The sequence below is a fragment of the Sinocyclocheilus grahami genome, unplaced genomic scaffold (assembly GCF_001515645.1).
Source record: "Sinocyclocheilus grahami isolate Dianchi unplaced genomic scaffold, SAMN03320097.WGS_v1.1 scaffold549.1, whole genome shotgun sequence".
Lineage (NCBI taxonomy): Eukaryota > Metazoa > Chordata > Actinopteri > Cypriniformes > Cyprinidae > Sinocyclocheilus > Sinocyclocheilus grahami.
In genome coordinates this window covers 675,327-701,574 of record NW_015505728.1, presented here as the reverse complement: position 1 = coordinate 701,574, position 26,248 = coordinate 675,327, and the positions used below count along the sequence as shown (strand labels likewise).

General features: G+C 38.4%; 1 protein-coding gene across 3 annotated transcripts in view; it reads right to left on the bottom strand.

Annotated features, from left to right (window-relative positions):
- The window catches only part of LOC107555937 (microtubule-associated protein 2-like), a 129,311-nt gene that overhangs the window by 44,495 nt on the left and 58,568 nt on the right, over window positions 1-26,248 (bottom strand). For all 3 annotated transcript variants that reach the window (XM_016238897.1, XM_016238899.1, XM_016238898.1), the window contains 2 exons: window positions 14,303-14,392; window positions 1,678-1,924 (listed from right to left, as the gene is read on the bottom strand). In XM_016238897.1, coding sequence (XP_016094383.1) covers window positions 1,678-1,891 — 214 coding nt within the window. In that variant the 5' untranslated portion in view covers window positions 1,892-1,924; window positions 14,303-14,392. The remainder of the gene's footprint in view (window positions 1-1,677; window positions 1,925-14,302; window positions 14,393-26,248) is intronic.

Sequence of the window (26,248 nt, the reverse complement as noted above, 5' to 3'; positions counted from 1 at the left end):
AACAGCCCGGTTTAAATACTCAGAACACCATCAAATTATGCTTTTTGCCTTGTTGGCTTTTTAGCCGCCATTTTTTTAGTCCTTGCTTTTTGATTTATGCTTTTAGCCATGCTTTTTGCCCGTGAATTCTTCGAGCGCCGTTCCAGCATGCTCTGGCTTGAATGCCAGCAGCTCCTCTAAAACCATGAGGAGAAATGCCACCTAGTCTCGTCAAACTTGACCTTTTTCTTTCTTTTACTTTAGTTTCTTTTCTTTTCCATTGAGAGTTTTGTGTTCTGAGTTAAGTTTCGCCGCAATGTCACCTCGAGTCTGTGACCGCCTCAAAACTTCAACCAGTCCACAACTCCGCATCTTCAGCCAACGCCCAACCATTGGCTTCCCAAGACGTCACTTCAACGACTACTGAACTTTCAGCCAATCAGCAACCTTGGGAAACCCCTTTCTGCAACATAGACAATAATGGAACCCCCTAAACAAGCAACGCAAATTCCTCCAGATCCTAGCTGAACTGGTGCATTTAATATAAATCTTAATAGCCTCATTGAGAAACTCAATGTGAGGGATATTTAAATGATTGATGGTTGTTCAGGTCTAAGCAATTGCACATATTGCTATAAACTTGGGATTTCACAGTTTCACTCTCTTAAACTCATTCTTTTCTCACTTTTTCTCTTTCTGCAACTTGTGTGAATGTATGAGTGCGTATGTTTATGCGCTAGATTAGTTTATATGTCCTAGATTTTAAGTCTTATTTATATTGAAAAGAGAAGTATCTTGTATTTTGTGCTTACAAGTTAATGTCTTAAACTGCCGATCTTGTTATTGTGCTAATGAATAGCGTTTTCACTATATTTTGGATATTAATATCCATGATCTGATCCATGAGCTGATGTTGTACGGCCCATTCAGCGAATCGCTGACCTATTCAGTTGATCAGCCGTAAAACAGCAATTCTGTCCAAATTCCCTATAAAATCAAAAATAATTCAATTTGAGCTAAATTGACCTGTTTCTCTTACATATATACAGTGGGGCAAAAAAGTATTTAGTCAGCCACCAATTGTGCAAGTTCCACCAACGTTTACCATCCAACCTGACAGAACTGGAGAGGATCTGCAAGGAGGAATGGCAGAGGATCCCCAAATCCAGGTGTGAAAAACTTGTTGCATCTTTCCCCAAAAGACTCATGGCTGTATTAGATCAAAAGGGTGCCTCTACTAAATACTGAGCAAAGGGTCTGAATTCTGTGTATTTCTGTCAATATGGGGTGCTGTGTGTACATTAATGAGGAAAAAAAATTAACTTAAATGATTTTAGCAAATTGCTGCAATATAACAAAGAGTGAAAAATGTAAGGGGGTCTGAATACTTTCCGTACCCACTGTATATACATACACTAACAGTCTTGCAGCCTCTTCCTGTCTAACTGGGCAATTCTTGTCCAGAAATAACAGCAATAAGGACCAGACGCTACGCCGCAAGTCACACGTCTGCCTAGACGAGACTATTTGACCTCTATCATATGACAACTTGGAAAGGAAATCCTTAACGACTTTCACTTCAATTGCTGTGTAAAAAATCTGAAGTCAAAAGCTAATCATCTAGCACTGATTGAAGTTATTAGTCATAGGGTTTCCTGTGGACAGAAGCTCATGTGAAAGGCATTTTCTGCTTCTCACCAGCAGTCACAGCGTGTCCAGAGGTGAGGTCTCCGTTGAAGCCGTTCTCTTTGGCGTAGGAGGTGGCAGAACCAGCGTGGGCACCGCCAGGCTGGCAAGTCCTGTAGGTAGAAGAGAAGCCGTTCTCTCCATGCCCACCTGGGGAGGATGAGCCCTGGGCTCCTGGAGATGACCACTGGGGGCCGCTGTCCTCAGGCTGCCGACCGTCTGCCATCTGAACCAGAGGTGAAGGGGTCACTCCTTACTCCTGAATGATCAGAAAAATGCTTAATGTTAATACGCTGACTGAACAGAATGCCACTGGATATTTAAAGTCAATCAACATTCATCATCTACTCATGTAAAAGTGTCAGAGAATGAAGGTATATTCAGAAAATAAAAGATTTATACTAACTAAATACTGCACCATACATGCTGTATTTATCAGAAGGCAGTGTACAAAATATATTAACAATAAAGATAGAAAATATTATAGTATATTATGACCTGATCACATCACATGTTAAATTCAGAGAATTTATTATTTAGCATAATTTCTTTTTTTTTAAGAAATTAATACTTTAAGTCAACAAAGAAAGCATTAAATTGATCAAAATTGACAGTATATTTATAAAAACATTTGTAATGTTACAAAAAGTTTTGGTTTAAAAATAAACACTGTTATTTTGAACTTTCTTTTCATCAAAGAATCCTGAAAAAAAAGGCATATCATGGTTAACACAAAAAATATTAGGCAGCACAATGGTTTTCAACATTGATAATAATAAGAAATGTTTCTTGGGCACCAAAACAGCATATTAGAATTATTTCTGAAGGATCATGTGACATTGAAGACTGAAGAAATGGCTGCTGAAAATTCAGTTTTGCCATTACAGGAATAAATTACATTTTAAAATAAAAGACAGTTATTTTTATCTGTAATAATATTTCACAATGTTACAGTTTTTACAGTATTTTGATCATAAAAATTTTGCTTTACCAAACCTTACCAACCCCAAACCTTTGAACAGTATATGTAATAATTAGTGCTGTCAAACGATTAATCGCGATTAATCGGATCCAAAATAAATGTTTTTGTTCACATAATATACAGTGGGGCAAAAAAGTATTTAGTCAGCCACCAATTGTGCAAGTTCTCCCACTTAAAAAGATGAGAGAGGCCTGTAATTTTCATCATAGGCATACCTCAACTATGAGAGACAAAATGAGAAAAAAAAATCCAGAAAATCACTGTGTATATTTATATATAAAAGCACACACATACAGTATAGATTTTGAAAATATTTACATGTATATATTTATATTCATATAATTTATATTTTATATAAATATATTTATTATATAAACATAACATGTTTTTCTTAAATATATGCATGTGTGTGAATTTATATATACATAATAAATACACACAGTATAGACACATATATTATGTGAACAAAAACTTTTATTTTGGTTGCGATTAATCGCGATTAATCATTTGACAGCACTAAATTATTAACACTTGTATAATGTAATATTATAATTATATGTTATGTAAAATATATATTATTAAGTATAAGCAATGTTTTAAATTATTTTAAAATCATTACAAATATACAAAAAAAAATGGTGTAAACAATTACAAAATGTAGCAGTCCTATCAAATACTGAGTACAATTTTAAGATGATAAAGAGATGCTGTTATTCATTTTCCTTATAACCAGGACTGCTATGCCATCACTTGAATTTTTCCATGCCAGTACATTATATTGGTATAATCCATTTCCAATTAACCTGTCCCTAAACAACACATAAAAACAAAAACTGGTTATTAACTTTACACGTCAGTCCCTTCCTTCCTACACAGGTGATTGTTAAGCTGCAAACAGGACCAGACAACATTGGTAGGTGCCATATATGATTTGCACTACATTGAAAAAACACACTCTGACAGCAGATTATTTGAAAAAGGACAGCAGCGTGTCAGTGTGAAGTGCACTTTCTTAACATCTTCCTCACCTGTCACAACATATATGAAAAAAATGAGGTTGAAGGACAGAAGAGCAACCTGTATTTTGATGATACACTTGACAGAACATGTGTTTCCACTGAATTTGGTGGGTTATAGCAAATGTCACAGTCTGCTGTCGGCTATGCAAGGTACATGGGCATACAATGTATCCACAACAAGGGCATTTACCCTCCATAAATAAGAAAGAAAAAATGGAGAAAGAAAGGGCAAGACAGGCATTGCAGTGTGCCAGCAATTAAATCTGAAGTTTTAAAGTACAGCAGTAGCTTGTAAATCTCAATTTGTCGTGTCCGTTCGTGTCAGAACTCTGCCCTCTATCTCTCGCCCACTCTCTCTCTCTATCTCAGTTTCGCCCTGAAGTGAATTTTCAGATGACTTTGGGCCACCAGAGATGTTCATGATATCTTAATTGCTCAGTGGGGATGTTGAGTGTGTGCTGGTGTCTGTGCTGCTAATGGAGGCTTTGATCAGCCACGACTCATTCCTTCTCTCTGACTGACAGTAACTCCTCGAGGGAGGACGCCTTCCTTCCCTCTCGCTCCCTTTCAATCTCAATCCCTCACTCTGTGTTACTAAGGGTCTTTCTCGAGGCTTTTAGGATTATTGCAACTGGTTGATTATAGGAAAAGTTTCTGCCTGATTGCACAGAGTAACTCCTAAGCAAAACCCTATGGTTCGTGGTGGAAGGAAAAGGCTATGTAATCCAAAATTAGGTATTATGTTACTTTAATTTACTGATGTAGCTAAGGCAAGCATCACTTTGCTCATATATAGGGTTACATAGGGATTTGGCCAAATCGCCAAATCCTAAGTATTGCATTTCAGCATGTAAAATTACATAAAATTATGTGGTTTGATGAGGAGGGGTGTGATATTACTAAGTAGACCACAAGTTGGGCAAAAGAATCCACAGACTTACATTGAAGCCATATTAAGTGACAAGAATTTGCCTAAAAAATTGTAAATAAAATATAAAATATAACATAATAAAACATACAAAAAAAGCAAATATATATATATATATATATATATATATATATATATGTGTGTGTGGTTGTACATACACATATGTAGTTGTTTTTTTGGTGTTTTGCATACACTCTTAAAAATAATATATATATATATATATAAACACACATAAAAATATAAAAATAAAGGATAAAAATAATACAAAAATAAACCAAATAAAATCTTTTTTAAATTAAATGTAAAATTTTAGCTGTTTTCCTAATTCTGATTGTAATGGTTTTGACCTTTTTACCCTTTTTTGGTTAGAATGGGACTTCTTATGTGTTGCATTCAATACAAAAGCATTTACAGCACCTTTAAGATACACATATGTTCTGAATGTACAGTAATGTTGCCGATTAGTGACATTAATTCTCAGATGCAAGACATTTAGCTTAATTTAACTTGTAAAGTCAGCTGCAATGGCCAAGGGCAATGCCAAAGACTCACACAAGTGACTCATCCATATCATCACTGTCATATATGCTAAATTTCTAATCTGCTGCAAACTTATCTGCTGAAGGCCAGATACACTGTGATTACAGTCTGATAGCTTGCTGGGTATCGGTGGTACCGCAGTCATGAAAGAACCCCGCTGAGACCTTGATTAACTGGGGAATCGTGGGAAAGCATTAAACCTAGCACTAAAAATTCAATCTAATGCAGCACTCCCACTGGCACTCTACACCAAAAGTGTTGAAAACTATTTCAGTTTGAAAATATATGAAAAGAAAATCCTGAATGTTTAAAAACACAGCTCAAACTGTAAAACATGGCACCAGCCAAAAAATAAATAAAAATCGGAGGGTGGACTCTTGACTTGGGTCAATAAATTGATTAGCAACCACATAGCAACATGCAATCAACCACAACATGCTAGCATTGAGGAGATTACTTTTTAAACAGGCAAGCTTCACTAGGAAAATAAATAAATGAATAGTACTTTAAATTAAAGCTCATTTAACTAGCATTAGTAAATGTATTGTTATTTATACAAAATGAAATGCATTAGTACTTATAGAAATTAACATTGACATTAGTAAATGCAATCAAAATATTGTTATCTTTTAGTTTTTTTTTTTTTTTTAAACGAACCTTACTGTAAAGCATTACCAAAATGATTTATACTGAATGAAATGACAGACAGACAGACATAAAGATGGATGGATGGATGAATGAATGTGCTATTATTTGTCTTCACTCTCATTGGTAGTACCAAATCATTTGCATAAAATCAAAATTTCTCAATTTTCTTCCATCACAGGACACACCCATCATATCCCCAATGACCACTGCTGGTCATGTCATCTCATATCACCAAATCACACTTAAAATAAATGACTTTGTCACTGCAAATCACTGTATCTGTGAAAGTGTCTCCAAAAGTGACAGAGAAAGACAAGGACATTCACAACAACCGAAGACCTCTTCTTTAGAGAATTGAGTTATTTATTGCAGACTGACAAGGACTCTCTTTTTATTTGGCAATGTCGGATTCAGAAAAAGCACTCCTCATAGAAAAAACTGTAAACAGGTCAGCTCAATGTCACTCTCTCTTTCTCTCTCACCTCGCAGTCTGTACGTGATCAAGGTCACTTTTAGACCAGCATCAATCCTTTAGCTACACTGGCGCACTCACAAATACACAATTTTGTAACTCTCACTGCAACAAGGCATAAACTGAGCACATTACAGTACCAGCATCAGTGAAATATTTATCTGAAAAACAGCACACTCTGGTGGACAGAAATGGCAGTAACACTCAATAAGCTTGAGGGGGTTTGAATAGACACTGAAGCGACAGCAGGTGTGGTACACTGGGCACAGTACCTGTCTGAGCGCCAGGTAAGTCTGAGCGCCAGGCTTCTGATGATCTTGATCTAGAGAACGTATGCTGGGCACTGTGAAAGTACCAGGCGTGAGGCCAGCCAACAAATCCGACCTACCAGCAAAGATGCAGAAGGCAGGTCCAGAGTACTGCTCCCCAAACAACTGTGATGACTTACTGGAGCCAAAGACTAGGAGCAAATGGACCAGTTGTAGAAAATGAATGGGAGAAACCTTTCAACGCAGCAAAACATTTACATCTATGCATTTAGCAGATGTTTTTATCCAAAGCAACTTCCAATAGATGAGCATGAGCTCTGTCACAGAGACAACAATATTCACAGTATACAGGTCTATTATAAAGTTAGATTAGGAAACAAAATAGAGCAGAGGAAAAGTGAAAAGTAGTAAGAAACAATGCCCTGCCTTTTAGCCCAAGGACCATTGTCTTGTGGCTCTAGAAACATTTTTGTAGGCCAAAAGTTAACATTTTAGCACTTCCTTCGAGATTTTTAATAGATTTTTGCTTAAGTGCTAAAAGGTCTGTGGTTAAAATAAGCACAAAGTAGTCTCACATTTTATTCAACTTGTGTTCATTTGTGAAAACTGTCATGATGAACAAACAAGCTTACTTTCTGAAAAATTCTGTTGGGTTTTTGTCGAGGGGACCAGGGACCATGATTACTTCTGGGTTGGCTTACAAAAATACATCATCACTGCAGCATTCTATTGGCAGGACTGACCTGAAATGATTTCAGCTTTAGAAGCAAAATACATAATATTTTAGTCCGATTTTATTACCAATCTGATGTTTAGACAACAGTTTTGGAAAGTTTTCAGCCTTTCCCCATACAAACAGATAGGAGCTATACTTCTATAACCACTGCCTAGACAAAAAGCAGCTGCTCAGGGCGTTTCCAAGATAACCACGATTGAACAGATTTACGTTAAAAGGGATTTTGCCAAAGCTAACAAAAATTAACATAACTCAAACAATTGAGCTGCATCTGTTTCCACAATTCGGATCAAACTAAAGCCATATGTCATTTGTTTATTATCCATAAATCCATTATAAATCCACAAAAACTGAGCTGGAATAGAGAAAACAGCATCATAAGCATCTGTTTATGACTCTGCGTATTTGAATTTACTCTCAGCTGTCGCAGCACTGCAGGGCCACTTCCTGTACAGGCAAAGAGAGACGGATGGATTGCTGATGAAATGGACGTCTATGAAAAGACAGCCACATCACTTTCTCCATTCTCGGCCGGCCGGGCTAATGCATGGAAGTGAACTTCTGCAGAAACTGGGTTGATCATCACGCATCCCCCGGTGTGAGCTTTGTGGTGCAATCTGGGAAATAAGCACAACAGGAAACCAACCTGTCTGCTGGACACCAGAAAAGCTGGACAAGCTGTTACACTGTCCTCAGACAACCCCCAAACTAAGTGTTACTTCTAAAAATAGAACAAAAACTTGAGGACATCAAAAACATGCACTTCATTTTCACATCCACTTCCTTTAAAAGCACTTTTTGCTTTTCAGTATGAATTCAGACTAACTTTTTGACTGTTGAGCCAGTCTACAAATGCTTTTTAGCAACTGCGTACAAATTAAATCGACTACTGTACCACCTATGGGGTCAAATTTGACTCTTGAGCAAACTTGAAAAACAGTTAATAAATTTGAACCTAGATGTAATACCTGATGAACCTCATATAATCCGCTGATGCAGTTGTCACAGTAAATAAAGAGAAGCCCAACTTGTAGCTTATAATCCGGCTGTAGCTGGTGCCATGCCAAAATTGAACCCCATGCCCCCCACGCAGACCCAGCTGTGATTGGTGGAAGAAGTGTGGCGCTTAGGAGCACGCTCTAATTGGCTGAGAGAGGATGGCAGTCGGACGAGCCATTTCTTTCAACCCAGATGGAAGTGACAGCTCTGACCTTCTTTTTTCCCAGAAAGGGAAGCAGGAAAAAAATCTCAAACTCTCCCTGGGTGAACCAGAGCCAGTTGGCAGACATCTACGCCCCTGGCACTCACACGTCCCTGAGCAGATAGTGTGATATGAGCACCCTATCCAAACCCTGCAACCTTTAGGGGTGTCTGTGAAGCTGTGAAGTCAAAGCCCCAAACTGTTTTGGTAGGGATTTTGTTCATGCTGTCAGAACTCCCTACTGGGGATGACATTAAATTGCCCCAGAAGAAGATGAACATTTGCACTGACATGCAAGACTTTAACTTTTCTATTTCCCGAAAGTTCAAAATAACTTGTGATAGATCCCAAATTTGAATAGGCGCACCACCGCGGCTGGGATTAATCCTTGGAATGTGGCTTGTACTGACAGTAAACACTATTTGAATAAACGAAAAAAGCAATTGCATTTGGATGAACATTAAATCCGAACCCACACGACAGTAGAAATCCTCACTTAAACCCTCGTTTAAACCCTTTTGTACACCATGTCAAAGCTATTCAAGCACATAACAAATATGCAAGCAAAATATGCAGCACAATTCATATGGAAATGCATGAAATCAATATGGAAATGCACATAGGGTGCATTCACTAATTCCGACATTCTTAAAAATAAAGGTTCTTTACTGGTGTTGGTGGTTCCATGAAGAATTTTAACATCCATGGAAGCTTTCCATTGCATAAAAAGTTCTTCTATAATAATAAAAATAATTCTTCAGATTATAAGAATGTTCTGTAAAACCTGGAACACTGCAAAAAAATGATTTTCTTACTTAGATCTTTTGTCTCGTTTCCAGCCAAAATATCTAAAAATTCTTAAATCAAGAAGGATTGAATGCACAAGGAGTGAATACACTTCATGACTTATGCAAAGATTTGACACTAGTCAGAGCCAGTCTGTAGATTTTGGACCATTCACAATTCACAGAAAATCACAAAGTGTCTGATGGGTCAGATTTTTTAGCTTCAGACTTTTTAATAAGTTAGAGGATATCAATCAGGCTTGAAACTTTGAGCTGGTTTTAGAACACATATTGTTTTCATTTGTCATGTGTCTCCTACCAATGAGTCACACAGAAGTTGTTTTCAGCATGATTTGAAAAGTCTGTTTATGTGTGATCCTCATTCATTTAGTGTGTGATGGCCAATTTTCTCTGCAACCATTTACAAAATCGTGTATGATGCCTAGTGTTTTAAAATATTTTTGATTTTAAAAGTTGTATAGTACATTCCAGAATTAAGAATTTAAAAAAAAAAAATTTAAGAACTGTTCATTTAAAGGTTTATTGGAAAACTCAAAATTGTTCTTCTATCACCGCAAACCTCCATTTTGCAGCTGACAAAATGTTTAAAAGTGATTCAAATGGACCAATTGAGAACAACAAACTTGAAAAAAAAAACTTCAGGGGTGCAATATTTGTCACTGGGACAGGACAGTACCCTTAAATGGTACTAATATGTACCCCTAAAAGGATTGTTTACACGAAAATATACATTCTGGCATCATTTATTCACCATCATGTCATTTCAATTCTGTATGGCTTTTTTTTCATCTGTGGAACAGAAGAAATTACTGCATTTGTCAGCATAATTAAAGTCAGTGGGGTCAAAAACAACAATGAACACATTGTATGTAAAAGAAAGTGATGGTGAACAAATGATGACAGAATTTTTGAGTGAACTGTCCCTTGAAGGTATTAATATGCATCCTTTAGAAGTAGATGAGGTACAAAGGTATACCTTTGCAGGGTGATGTCAGTGCAGTACTGTTGGACCTTAAAAGTCAGAACTGTCAGCCAGATCACATGCATCGCTGTTAATGCATGGGTTTGTGCCAAATTCCAAATCAAGTGGTTAAAAACACTCAGCTTGCCAAGACAAGCACTGAAGAATCTACATGTATCAAAGTAATCTACATCAAGAGTATGCTGGCAGTTGCTGCTAACTGCAGGTTAAATAGGTACTATCCTTCATTCCTCCCCCCACTCTTCCTCTCTCCGTATGGATACCTAGCTCACTCCACTGCAGCTGCATTGCAGAGCTCTCAGATCACACATACACACTCCAGAAGGGAGACAAACAGCAACTGGACTATGTTAGATGTGGACTGAGAACTGTCCTCGGGTGTTACTGCACAGTGTTGCAAAACGAGGACACTGATGCAGGTTTTTATGGGTCTTTTTATTTGCTACAGGAAGAGGTGAACATAAACCTGTGGATTTTATTTATATAAAGAGGCTGCCTGTCATCCAAAGAGGAGCGGGCAGCATAAAGAGTGATACATCATGTTCCATTGAAACACAGCTGAAGTACCGTTTCCTCTTGAATTATTTACTCAAGACTGTCACAGTATCTGTGAGAAATTCAATCTACCAAACTGGACATTCAATATCCTGTCAAACATTTCTTGTGTTTCTACACTGTATGGAGAAGGCTTACCCACAAAGTCAGTGTCTTTTAGGACCAGGTTTTTGGAAAATTGGCATCTGTTCTCAAAGACTACATAGTAAATCATACATTTTTGGTCCGATTCATCCTGCACTTCATTGTGCAAAGAAAAAAAATATGTATTGAACACAAACTCCATTTCTTAAACTTTTTTTGTTTGTTTGTTTCGGCTGATGTCATATAGACCATGCAGGTGGGAAAAATTATTAACCAATAGCCTATCAGCATTTTTGGCATTATTTTAGAGTGCTGTTGTAGGTAATGCACCTATTCTTAAATCTTGCCATTAAGTACACACTAATTTAATGCTGATTAATGTAAATAGTGTAAGTTGCATCTACAATCGCAACCAGTCTAACTGAGATAAACTGTATCTAGATGCTCTCAAGTAAACTTTTTCACTCAAAACATTTCAAAAGTTTGTGTATCACCTGCTGTCACTGTTTCGGGACCTTCACAATCCACTGTAAACTACATTCTGGTCTGGCTAAATTTTGATAAGGAAATCCTACTTTTCACAATCCAATAAACTCCTCTATAGATAAAATTAAGTCCTAAATATTCATATGTAATCCTTAGTCCCACTTGGAAATACGTCAAATTACAGAAGTTAAAATGGGTTCTGAATGTCATTTCATGTCTACCTTGAGGATCCTAATGGGATAACCAAACAACTAAAATCCTTTTTAATCTTAAAGAGCCATTTCCAGTGTATTTGTACAGAATTAGCAGATGTTTAAAGGATCCTTTATGATTCTTTGAATGATTTAAGAGAATTCCATTAGAATCCTGTACATTCCTTTGGGATTTATTGACTAACAGTAACATCACTCATCTATAACTTGCATACGACTCATCACAGGAGAGTGACAAGTGTCTTTCTGTGTCTTATTATTTTGTTTTCCCTCTGGCTTTCCTCTAGTTTTAAAATGTAATATTATTATTGTTTGCTGCGGGAGCTCGAGTAGTTTAAAAATTCACAGTGGGATTATTCGAATCTGTGATACGAATGATACTGCTTTAGCATTTTACACATGCAATTACAGCCTGCAGGCTAGATTACACATCTGCTGTGAAACCTGTTAAAAACAAGCTTGCATAAGTGTGGTCGTGACACTATGCACTGCTCTGCACTGCCTACGGTCTTGATATGGATGCTAGTGCGGTGGCGAGGGTTATACACTAGCGAAAATGGAGAAAGGAAGAAAGAGTTATTAAATTATGTTGTGTATAGATGCCAAATTAGTTTCAAATCTTCATTCACACAGCATGATACAATCGCTGGAATATCCTCTAATGTGTGACTCATGGCTGACTCATAAAATCAAAAAACTGATGGCTTAATCCAAAATATTACAAGATTAGCGTTTTGCTAACATGTAAATACTCAGACACATATCTGCAAACATCTATAAAATCAACAGCTGCACGTGTTTTAGTCAACTGAGGGAGGAAAAAATGACAGGAATCTCATCTCTTTCACACGTCTCTGTGTGGGCGTCCGCACACGTAAACATCGACCCGCCAAGCCACGTCCTACCCATCAACACGAACGTGTAAACATTCATTAGACCGATCGGAAGAGCCTTCGCCTTATTCCATCTCTCAGAGGGCTCAAAGTGCATTCAAAAGCAGGGAGAGGAAGGCTAATGAAAAGCTCTTCTGCTGCAGCTTCACTTGAAAACAGAAGCAGAGAGAAAAGCAAAGCACTGCTTATTAACTGGCTTTTGTTTAGGTATTTCGCGGGTGTGTGTCATGCTCATCAGCAGCTTGAAGGGCTCTCTGCCTCCCGCTCAACCCACTCACAGCTCCTGTGTGCTGAGACTTAAAACATTCTCTCCACCTCAATCTGCTACTGTAACTACAACACAAACTGTATTACATTTCAGGGTTACAAGGTTTTTGGATGGAGATCTGAGGCAGTATCGTGAAGCCAGACTTTTGATAATCATAGTCTGCTCCACATTGCAGCTGGCCGCTTGAAATAATATTCCAGGTTCGGTACAATCGACAACATTTGTGGCATGATGTTGATTACCACAAAAAAAAAAAAAAATTTAAAAATCAACTCGTGCCCAGTGAGGAAATTAAATGTCAGTGAATAGGGCCCATATTCAGAGGATTTAAAATCACAAATTTGAAGCTTTATCATTTTTTACAGTGGTTTTAGGGTTTTTGAGGTTGGCAACGGTCATGGCAATGAAGTTGTAAAATTTGATATAGCTTTACAAGAAAAAGGTTAATATGTTTATATTCATGCTGTTTATGTCTTGTGACTATGCTGTTATTATTAACAAGCTAAAACTATTAAATATTGTTTTTGTTCAATGAAAACAAAAAACTTGAATAAAATATATAAATATAAATATATATTTTATATATACTGTATATATATTTTATATATACTGTATATATATTATAGTATATAAATAATACCAAAATGAACACTGAAATAGTTCACTTCCATTGTAAGTGTCTCACTGTAAGCCAGATTTTTTTTTTTTTAAGAAAAAAAGAGACAAAATTATTTTTGTACTATCAGCTTTTCAGGGCTGGTTCACACTGATCCAACAAACACAGAATTAGTGCAGTGTAAACTAGACATAAGACAGGATAAAGCCGTCTGGGAAACATGTAAAACTACCAATCACACTTTGTTTTCTTTTACATGACATTTAAGAACAAAATAATCTGAAATCAGATACAACACTGTAGCAGCCTGGGAACTTATAAACACGAGACTGTTTCCCAGTGGACTGATAAAATCCTGTGCACCCTGACTTATAGGGCCCTATCCAAAATGGCCCATTTATATGGACTTGCAATCTTATGACTTTCACTTAAACATTTCTGTGATGTCCATAAGTCACATTTGTCATTTTATGTTTATGAAGGGTCCTCATGAGCGCCCCCTTTGTGGCCACACTGGTGCAGATTTCACCACATTATCGACTGCTATCACCTCTGTGGAATCACTTCACCAAAATGTGGAGGTGGAGTGCAATGGCTGAGGGTGTCCATTGCTGTTTGCATCCTAAACATTATGCAAGAACAGAATTAGTACTTCTGAAATCACTAGTATGGAAAGGGTACCTGGATGATAGGCTATTTGTGTGCAACCATGCATGCCTTTTGGGTAATATTGCCAACAATCCCCTACCAAGATGACCATCAAGTGGACTGCCTTAAAGGGAATTTGGTCTTACTGCTTAAAACAGAGGTGAACTGGGATGAATCAAAGATCAGAGGTGGTTCATATGGCATTTATGCCACATGTTAATGTAAGAGGAGCCGTAATAAGGTCTTTTGTGATTGGTCATGCTAGAGATGTACTGCAGGGATTGGCTGGTACCTGTCTAGGTGGTGATACTCCAGTGACGATTGGTGGCGTATTTAGGAGGTGGGTTCAGGGCCCTGTGGAGTCTCTCAGCGGGACAAGCACCTGCAAACAGATCAGATCAAAGAAACACTTCTGTTAGCTTCCAAATATATACATAATGAAAGCTGTTACTGATGAAGAAACTATCTGTATAAATGTGCGAGGAAGAAAACATGGGAGTATGTGTTACTAACACACAGAATGAGCTCATTAGCTCTTTAATGAGATCACAACCTAAGCAATCAGCATTGAACTATGTATGACACACACACACCTGGACAAACCACAGAGACATGCCTTTATTATAGTACATTAGCGTTGAATGGTACACCTATCGAATACAAAAACCATAATTATCTTGCTTTGCCTATACACAGCCAGTATGTCCATCATAGGCATGCTATTTAAAAATGAATGCTTATCATGCTGGAATTTTCAGCTCCAGTTTTCATTGTCACATGATCCTCCCATGCTAATTTTCTGCTTAAGAAACCTTTCTTATTATCGGTGTTGAAAATGTACTGCTTTATAAAACTCAAACTAATAGTTAATACAAATAAAAATTTGTTATTTAACCCAATATCTGTTATTTTACCTAATATGCAAAACTAGTCACATTTCAATTTCTATCATGACAACTCTCTGAAGGTTTAGCATGATAATGTACATGACAATGTTAATGTGTTTGGTCTTGGTGGAACAGATCTGGTATGCTGCTGCGGCAGAGCAAGTACCGAGACTTTCAACTGCCAATACATCCACAACACGCTGCTGTGAGCATGTAACATAACCCCCATATACAGTATAGGATACATGAATCACCCTGCAGTAAATCTATACAGGTGGAGCTGGGGAAGGTGGAGGATTTCTGAAGCGCTCTGCAACTGCTCCAGCAAGCACTAGCCAAGTATTTGAATGTTGAGCAGCAAGCTTATTGGCTGCTGATACAAAAAGAACCAATCAGCTGCGCCATGTGATAATCATGTCATTATGTCAGATTGAGTTAGACATATCGGACTGTGCCATCTAGAGTTTCATGACAGAACTTTTGATTTAATATGATGCCTTAGTAAAAAATTGCCTTTATAGAACATAAACAGTTCCATAGGTTTTGAAACAGCATTTATCTCCTTCACACACTCCTTGGCCATAAAGAAAGCCTGACATAGATTTTCAGTGCATCATTCTGTATGCCATTCGTGGGCATACACAAGTCTCTGATGGAGGCACAAGAGAACATCTCCACAGGCCTGAACTAAATAAAGAGCTCCAGTTATCAGCGTTTGACAGCAGCTCTGACACAACGGTCACATCTGCTTAACTCCATTCACAGCTGCTTCAACACGTCTTTATTATGGAGCATAATGTACTTATGACTGCAGCTTTGGTTCCAGATAAACCTGTACAACTCCATATTCCCATTGGCTTTTGAGACTGTTTGTGTGAGTGATAGAGTTATAAAGAGTGTCTACAGTAATAAGTAGCCTAGAAAAGCTTGAAGAGAAAAGATGGATATACTAACCAGTGTACTGGTGGCCATTTACCCAATAAAACAGCACTGTAGTGGTGCAATGATGGCATCAGTCTAGGGTTGCATGGATGGATGAAGGATACGTTTTTTGGAATTATGCATAGACTGTTTTAGGCCATTTTAAGTTGTAAAGTGACCATTTTAAGTTGAAACACTGTAATAATGGATTTCTTTCTTAAAAACACAGATTTTTTCACTTCACAAGACATTAATTGATGGACTGGAGACGTGATGTTTTTATCAGCTGTTTGGACTCTCATACGGCACTCACTCATTGCAGACGATCCATTGGTAAGCAAGTGACGTAATGCTAAATTTCTCCAAATCTGTCCCGTTGAAGAAATAAACCCATCTACAACTTGGATTGTTGGATGTGAGTACAGTCTCAGCTAATTTTCATTTTTGGGTGAACTATTCTTTTAAAACTGTATGCTGTTTTTAAATAAAAATACAAAAAATCAACCATTTAAAATGCAACAAGTGAATTTAGGCATCACAACATTATAATGTATGATTGAGTATGATTAAAAAAATATATTTTGAGATTTCCTAAAGATTGCATTTAACAATGTTATTAATTTGATTTAGTGTTAAATAATGTTAATGCTGGGAAATGCATGTAAAAATGTTTAATAACTTAGCAAAATAATACAAATAGCAGGTCTAAATGTACCCCTATTTATCTATCTATCTACAGTATGTATCCTGTTCTGGTGGGTCAGAGCAACAAAGTTCTGACTTTCTGCTTGCGCTTCAGGGGATATGAGGTGGAAAATGCCGTGTTTTCCTCTCTGCCACCAGATAATATGCAGACGCTCCACACAGTGACTCACACTGCATGAGCATGAGTGCCGTTCATGGCATGTTCACACTGAGAACTCCAATGAGACAGAGTAATTTCACCCTCGCAGGCACAGAGAGCCCCACACGGGTCCCAGAACCAGCAAACTGACATACTGCTGCAGCAGATGGGATTTAATGCATCCCTAACACACACAAGTAAACAACTGTCATGCATACAAACTGAAAACATGAGTACATAACAAAAAAGTACCTTGTTCCACACAGTAATGGCAACTAAACTGAGAAAGGTTTTTTTTGCATTTTTTATGTATATTATTTATATACATATATATTTTTACATTAAAAACATTAAATATAATGTGTGTGTGTTTGTGTGTGTGTGTGTGTGTGTGTGTGTTAAATAAGTAATATTAAATAAATGACAAAAATATATAATGTATGCATGTGTGCATGTATATATGAGTGTGTGCATACTTAAGAAAAATTATTTTATACAACACTGTAATGGTGGCTACATTGAAAAAATGTCAGGTATTTTGTATTATTATATCTATTTTTTATTTAATTTAAATGTAATTATAATTTTTTTTTTTTTTTATGTCTTTCAGTTAGTTCTGTTTCTTCATGTCATGCCAGACAGACTGGATGATGATGAGATTATGATGTGGAGCACTGGCTGTTGTCAGACTCCTTGTGCAAACACAAATCTCACTGAATTATTACAATTAATGGCAAAATGAATGTTTGGAAATGTAAACTGATATGTCCTACTGACACACTACAGCAAAATATATAACTAACTGACTTAAAACCATTTTTTAGCTGATGAAAATACTAGTGTTCTAATCATTTTGGCCACCACTGTATAACAAAATACAAACCCGATTCCAAAAAAGTTGGGACACTGTACAAATTGTGAATAAAAACAGAATACAATGATGTGGAAGTTTCAAATTTCAATATTTTATTCAGAATACAACATAGATGACATATCAAATGTTTAAACTGAGAAAATGTATCATTTTAAGGGAAAAATAAGTTAATTTTAACATCAACACATCTCAAAAAAGTTGGGACAAGGCCTGTGTGGCATCCCCTCTTCTTTTTATAACAGTCTGCAAATTGGACTGAGGAGACAAGTTGCTCAAGTTTAGGAATAGGAATGTTGTCATATTATTTTAGATAAAATTATTATTATTATTATTATTTGCAGTGCATGTATTACATTGCAGATCCTTTGTAATATTTTGTAATAATTTTGGACCCTGCATACTAAGCAGTGAAGGCAGGGGAGGACAGCGAGCAGGAAGATGGTGGCGCCCAGTGTTGTCTGGAAAAGATCTGCATTAACCACAGGCTCTGGTGTGCCCATAGCGCTTTCTTTTCAGGATGTCATTATGTGATTTTCAGAGCAAGCACTGTCTAAATTAGCCCTGTGCCTCCCTCGACTAAACTCACTGACTACACAACCCAAACAGAGAAAGAGAGAAAAAAAGAACTGCATTAACTTGGAGAAATTCCAAATTAAGCACATTATTCAAAAACCTGAAAAAGGCAGAAGCCAGAGTGAAAAATAGATAGAGCAGAGCTGCTTTATGGCTGAATGTTCAGAGCAGATCTGCATGTTTAAAGCAGGAAGACTGGCAGATGGCGTAAATATGCTTCTGCTGAACTGCTATCTCACCCCATGAACACGACACGTCCAACAGACGTTCTTTATGCACTCCAGAACATGCATTTTATTATGTTCTCTCTCTTACTGCTCTTCAACTTTATTTGTCAGAAGTGAGTTGGTGGTTTGGATTCCATGAAACCACAATAGTTTAGTCAAAAATGGCATTATAGAAGAATGTAGTCTCTGAAGACACCTAAAAGCTTTGAGATAATAACTTTCTGATCTAGTGCTCATCTGCTTTTCGTTTTCCTGACTGAGAGGAACATGTTCAGAGAAAATGTCAAGAAACAAAAATCAAACCTGATAGAGCAGGTCTCCCTTCATTATTCGCTCTCATTTATAATTCAGTTCAGCCCTTGCTAGGAGAAAAAACACTTCCAGCACATACCTGGTGCATTTTGAAATTTATTTATGCCGTAAAGTCAACATGAAATCCAGTTCAAAAACAGATGATAAATTATCTCATTAATCAAAAAGTGCCTTACACGTCTCCAGTCCATCAGTTAACGTCTTGTGAAGTGAAAAGTCGTGAATAAGAAACAAATCCATCAAGATGTTTTTAATGTAAAACTGTTGCTTCCAGCTATAATACGAGTCTTCTATCCATAATATTGCTTTCTCCAATCAAAAAGTTATCTCGTCTGAATCAGAAGAAAAGCATGCACAGATCAAAAACCATTTACAAGCTAAAAAAGAGGTGGATTTTTGGACTTTTTCCATTTGAGAAAGTGTTATTATGGATTATGGACTGGTATTTTGGGTGGAAGCGAAAATCTATTGTTAAAATGCTTTAATGATGGATTTGTTTCTTACAAACTTGCACTTTTTCACTTAACCAAACTTTAATTGATGGACTGGAGTCATGTGAATTACTTGTGGATTAATGTGATGTTCTCATCTGCTGTTTGGACTCTCATTCTGACGGCACCCATTCACTGCAGAGGATCCATTTGAGAGCAAGTAATGTAATGCTAAATTTCTCCAAATCTGTTCTGATGTGAAAACAAACTCATTTACATTTTATTCCTTCCAAAACTATTCCAAACTATTCCTTGAAGAAAATAAGTAGGGACAATTTTGATTTCATGTTGGCTTTAAAGTGGTCATAGGATGCTACATGCACTTTTACAAGTTGTTTGAACTGAAATGTGTGTTGGCAGTGTGTGTACACAACCACCCTATAATGATAAAAATTCACCCAGTGGTCTTTTTTTTAATCTGGTTAAATGTTTTCCCCTTTCTCAAATCGAGCCGATCTCAGATGCCTGTCTGTGTGAATGTATTAAAAGAAACAAAAAAATTAATAAAAATAAGGATCCAATTAGGACTAGTTTTTTATTGTGAAGATTACATTGCATTCTTAAACATACTTTAAAAGACCTCACTGCATCAGAAAATTGCAATCATAATAAAGATATCACTAAACCAATATTAAACAGCCTTATTATTTTTCTCAAAGTCAGTCATCTTATTTCACCATCTTGTAAAGATACTAATAAAAATGACAAATCTCATTTGAAGTACTTTGGATTTATCTTTCATTATATTGTAATATTATCTGAGCTATGGGCTTTCCTAATATCTAAATTATGAGATTGTCAAGATGCCTGTCTCTGTCTGGCAGATGAAGGCTTGGTAATAAGGCCGGAGACCGTTTTCTTCTATTATAGAATAATTATTTGCTAACAAGCGAGGGATAATAAACATCACATTTCTGTGTAGAGTTGTTGATAAATCAAGAGAATGTGGGATTGTTGTCTTAAGAGGCAGATTTCCAACAAAGTACAGTTTATCAAGATTTTTTGTTTTATTTTAGTTTTACCTTTAAAATGTAAAGCTGTGATCCTTTAAAGGGGTGAGATGAGAGACAAAACTTCTCAGTTGGTCTGAGAGAAAATTCTCATTCTGTTTCTTCAATTCATGGATTTAACAACAAAATTTAAAAACAAATTTGACTTTTCTGTTTTCTGTTATTTTGCATAATCCATATTACTTTAAAAGGCAAGATGCAGTAACTACACATGGTCAAAACTGGCAAATATCTGATATTATATATAATATAATGTATATAATGTTCTACAGAAGAAAAGTTCTCACAATTTGAGCAGTCACAAAGTCAAGCAGCTGAGGTTTTATATTCCAGTATGGAATATAAGTATGGGAATGACCTGAAACTGTTCACACTATAATTTCATGGAATGCACTGAATGACTAAGCATGATCACATTGCAGAACCTGGTATGACATCATACATGGAGTTCACTGAGTTCCTGACAGGAGCGGTAGCTGTAACTGTAGTATCCATAATGGCTAATGGAGCATCAGTCTCTCCCAGTCAGCAGGTTGAGAACCGTGCCCTCTCTGTCTGTCTTTTCTGCCCCTGCCCGACAGAGAAGAAGGGGGTGACCAATCCCCCCGTTTGGGCATTACATCATTGCTTTCCCTGCTGCAGTGCCTCCCAATGAAAGAGTCTGTGTGCCTGCCAAGTAAACAATTCTGTCTCTTCACATGCTTCTATACCGCACTTTAATATATCATAACTGACACATGACATGACACAGCAACATAAAAAATGTGCACCCATCAGTTAATGTTTGGCATCTTGCAGAAGCTCTTAATACTATCCTCACAAAAAACAAACATGTTTAAAGCTAATTGACAATAGGCAAAATAAAACATGACCGATGTGTTACAACAAACTAACATTTCTTAGAATGTCTCAATGTCTAACAACTCTTTGCATTGATAAATGTAATTGCTGCATTTTTCTATAAATTTCAGACTAGACTGCTTCAGTGCAGCATTTGGTGTCACTGAGGATAGCAGTTGGTTCCTGCATCCAGCCACTGATGGCAGGCAGCTTTCTGCCATTACAGCACTGCAGGAGAGGAGACAGACAGCAGAAGAAACGCTCCTCTTGTGCTTCACTGGCCTTCTGGCATGATGCATGAAGACTACGGTCACCTGTATCGTGAACTTATTCAGCACAGACACAGCGGGGTGCTGAGGGACACGGATAAATTGATGAGAAGAGGTCACGTTGCATATGACACATGCTTTCTGTCATGACCACAAAGATTGGTAAAGGGGTGGGCAAAGAAAAAAGTTCAACAACAATATAAGCCAAGAACTCTCTTGTCAACCTTGCCATCCCTTCCTCAACAAAATGGTCTCTAGTGAGATTCTGAAATCAGTCAGTCCTCCAGTACAACTACAGAGTGATTTCTGCAACTCATACAGTTTGGTGGCATGATAGTATTCAATGTGCAATGGCTGGATGTGCAAAAAGCACCATAAATGTAGTCCATACAACTTTTGCACTATATTTCAAGTCCAAACCAGTATTAAATGTCAGTCTATTTCTCAGATAAAGCCAAGTTGTTATTTACTGATAATCTTCTCCTCTACTACAGCAAAAGAACAACTCTGAAATGAAATTATTGGCCTCCGAAGTGTGCCATAGATACCATGTCTAATTTGAAAGCTGCTCTTGGGCCGAAATATCAATGAATAATTAATGCACAAGTCATATGAAGCTACTGTATAGAAAATAACTATATGAAAATTATAATTTTTATAATGATCACCACCAATAAATAAATACACCCACTTATTAAAAAAAAAGAAAAGTTTCTCAATCGATTTGACACTTTTCTCCAATGCAATGTACTTGTTCTCAAAACAATTAGCACAGCCATCCAAACACAAAATTCTTAACCAGTTTAACTTTACTGCAAAATGAAGCACTGCGATTTTTTTCTAGTAATGCATTTATTAAAAGTAAATTAATATCAAATCTATAGGGGTGTTCTCGATTGATTATAAAACACATTCAGCTGTAGATGCACAAATATGCTAATGAAAATACATGTTTATTGCAATTTTTCAACAGGGAGTTGTTTTACATATATATTGTCTAAACAAAATGAAAATTGTTCCAACACCAACACCTGCCATCACCCATAAGAAAAAACTAATTGCCCCTTTAAACTTAAAATCTGTTTGTGCCACCTTTAGCACCAAGCACCGCAAACAAACTTTTCTGATATGATAACTACAGATCAGTCTTTATATATATATATATATATAGGCTTTTTCAACTGGTGAACATACTAGTGTTCTAATAATTTTGTCCACCACTGTATATACACACACACACACACACACACACGTGTGTTTGCTGTATACATTTATCCTGAATTACTGATCTTGCCTTTCATTTACATCTGGAAGAGAACTTAATTACAGTTTATCTAGACTACATATTGTCATGGGTACTGTGCTCCAAGGAGACAAGCGCACAACGCAGGAGTAATCCAGCACACAAGCTTGGCTTTTTCAACTGGTGAACATACTAGTGTTCTAATAATTTTGTCCACCACTGTATATACACACACACACGTGTGTTTGCTGTATACATTTATCCTGAATTACTGATCTTGCCTTTCATTTACATCTGGAAGAGAACTTAATTACAGTTTATCTAGACTACATATTGTCATGGGTACTGTGCTCCAAGGAGACAAGCGCACAACGCAGGAGTAATCCAGCACACAAGCTTTAATTCCAACTTCAACTCAAGAGCATAACCAGGAGACAGATAAATCAGCAACATCTAAGAGCAAACTAAACATGACGGTGAACGGACAAAGAAATTGAGGAAAGGCAGGGCTATTTATTCTAAACGATTGACTAAGATGATTAACACAGGTGGAAACTAATGAATGATGATTAACTAAATGAGAACAGAAATAGAACCAAATAAGGGCAGACAGAAACACACACGACAGATATCGCCCCCCCTCCCGGAAAGCGTGTCCCACACCGTAACAGTAACATCAGGGAGGGGGGGCGGGCGCCCTGGATCTGGGAGCTCCAAGAGCCATGGCAGCGCAGGCAGTTCAGGTTGCCATGGCGGATCCTCCATGGCTCAGCCACAGGTATATGCCCCCCCCCCAAAAAAAATTATTGGGGAAAACTAGGAATCCTGGGGGGCGCTCTGGAGGAGCGGGCTCTGGGGCTGGAGCCGACACTGGAGCAGGCTCTGGGGAAAGGATGAAGGTGGAGTACTGTCGTTCTCCTCATCCTCCTTTTTTTGGTTAGCGGTGAATGGACTGGCCGAAGGGCTTGAGAGTGATGCGGCCGCAGGTTCTGGGCTGAGGATCGGATTGGTTCGGGGAGCAGGAAACTGAGGATGGACGGCAGATTTCAGCACTGTTAGAAACCCACTTCCGGGCTCGGGGAAACACAGGAGGATAGGTATGGTCGGGACCAATGGCCAGGTATGTGGAGGATCTCAACATGGGGTGAGCTTGCGAGGCCCAGAGGTTTTCAGAAGGGGCTGGATGAGAATGGCTTTTAACTTCTCCAACCTCCTCTACTTCAAAGTTAGAGCTGTTTAAATATAGGATTAAATTTATTTACTCAAACAAAGAGAAGTCACAAACGGTAGAACAACGAATAGTGTTCTCATCCAATCCCAACTGAAAACAGGCACATAGAGAAGCATCAGGCCAGCCCACTTGATGGGAAAGCTCAATGAATTCCTCCACATACCTTTCCAGAGAGTGACCAACCTGTCGCAGGCAGCACAACTGGTCCTCAGCCCAATCCATCTTGTTTAAAGGTCCGTTCATCTGTCACAGGTACTGTGCTCTAAGGAGACAACCGCACGACACAGGAGTAATCCAGCACACAATCTTTAATTCCAACTTCAACTCAAGAGAAGAACCAGGAGACCGATAAATCAGAAACATCTAAGAGCAAACTAAACATGACAGTGAACGGACAAAGCAACTGAGGAAAGGCAGGGCTATTTATACTAAACCAAATGGTCGACTAATAAGATGATTAATGAACACAGGTGGAAACTAATGAATGATGATTAACTAAATGAGAACAGGAATAGAACCAAATAAGGGCAGACAGGAACTAAACAGAAACACACACGTGACACATATGTGCTGCGCTTGCATCATAGGAGAAAAAAAATTTAAGAAGTTTGAATCCATGTTTGAAAAGCTCCTGTCTCAACATCTCCACAGGCCTCTTCCTTTGAGGCTGGTGATGTTGTTCTGGACCACCATGTCAACAATGCTGCTGTTCTTGATTGTCCACCTGAATGATCTCAAACTTAAATTCTGAAAAATGTTTGGACAGTTACAGTAAATAACAGAAGTTGTCCCAGGAGGACTAAGAATATGTACTATCAACAATCACAGTCCCTGGCTTGGTTGGAAGAGGTGGGCCAGAGCGCGGTTCAGTTGGCTAGGGCGCGGTACGCATGTAGTGTGAGCGCTATACGTGGAGCATGATTGCGTTAACATTTCTGAGCGACAAAAGTGATAGATCTGTAAAGCAATATATTGTGAGAGGGTTGTGTGACCGCGTCCCGAATGACTCAAAATAATAATAAACAACAAAGTTAACAAAACAATGCACTCCACTGTGCTGAGCGAGAGTGCTTCTCCGCTGTCTTCACGTGCTATTGGAAACTTCCTATTTCCTACTTATGAAGTCGTGATTACGAGCTTGCTGCATTCTTTTCTGCTAAAAATAACAGTGTAAAGTGGTTTGTGAATATTGATGCTTAGCCTAAATAATTTTGTGGTGAGCACTTCATGTGAGCGCTGCTGCAGTCTTAGGCCCGACCCAAATGCTCTCGTTGGTTGAGACGCATGATGACGCCCATCCAAAGCCAGTACTGATCAACATCCCACCCCTCCTGTGACCCATGGTTTTTTCTGTGTGTATTCAAAGCCAGTGAGCAATGGACTTTCAAAATAATAATAATAAAAACACTGCGTTAATGCACGATAAAATAATTGTCGGCATTAATTAATTAATGCGTGTGATGAGTGGGGGCGGGGCCGAGAGCCGTGGGAACAGAGCAAGGCTGGTGGAATAATTGATAATGAGCGACACCTGCACCACTCACCGGTCTCGAGTCCCACGGAGGAGCTCCGGGAGGATAAAAGGAGGAGTTACGACAGTGAAAGACGAGAGAGGACCAGGCCTGGACTTTATTTTGTGTTTTAGTTCTGTTTGTGCCCCTCGCGGACAACTGTCGCGCTATTTTGTGTTTATTTTATTATTAAAGTTTTCTTTGAACGTTCGCCAGTTCCTGCCTCCTTCTTCCCGTGACTACAAACTTTGTTACATTGGTGCAGAAACCCGCGAGGAAGGAGGGACACGCTGTCAGAGAGCCCTCGCTGCTGATGGGGATCGCGGTGCTGAGGAGATCGGGCAGCAGGAACAAGCGGAGAGACCGCCGGTGGCTCCCCGAGGCGGTGGTGCTGGAACGATGGAAGACGAGGTGGGACGGAGAGCTCGGTGCCGCGCTCCTGGGTCGGGGAGGGGTGGCTGCCATCCAAGAGGGAGTGGAGGAGTCGGCCCCGTTCCCCAGGAGGCCAGAGCCTGCTGCTGTCCGCCATGATTGGGGAGGAGCTGGGAACGGGGGACTCGCTGCCGGCTGCCCTCAACAGGAGGAGCCATCGGTTCGCCAGGAGGCGGAGGAGCGGTTGGCCGTTCACCAACGATGTCCAGTACCATCGCATGGCACCGCGAGTGAGAACCTCTCAGCCGGTTGAGGACCAAGCGGCAGTGTGTCCAGGAACCAGACTGATAATTTTTTTTTTCTTTTCCTCTCTCCCCTCTCTCGTATCTGTCTCTCCTCATCTTTCCGTCTCCTTTTCTCTCACCTTGTCTGTCTGGGAGCCGTGGGAACGGAGCGAGGCCGGTGGAGTAATTGATAATGAGCGACACCTGCACCACTCACCGGTCTCGAGTCCCATGGAGGAGCTCCGGAAGGATAAAAGGAGTTACGACAGTGAAAGACGAGAGAGGACCAGGCCTGGACTTTATTTTGTGTTTTGGTTCTGTTTGTGCGCAACAGTCATCCGCGAGGGGC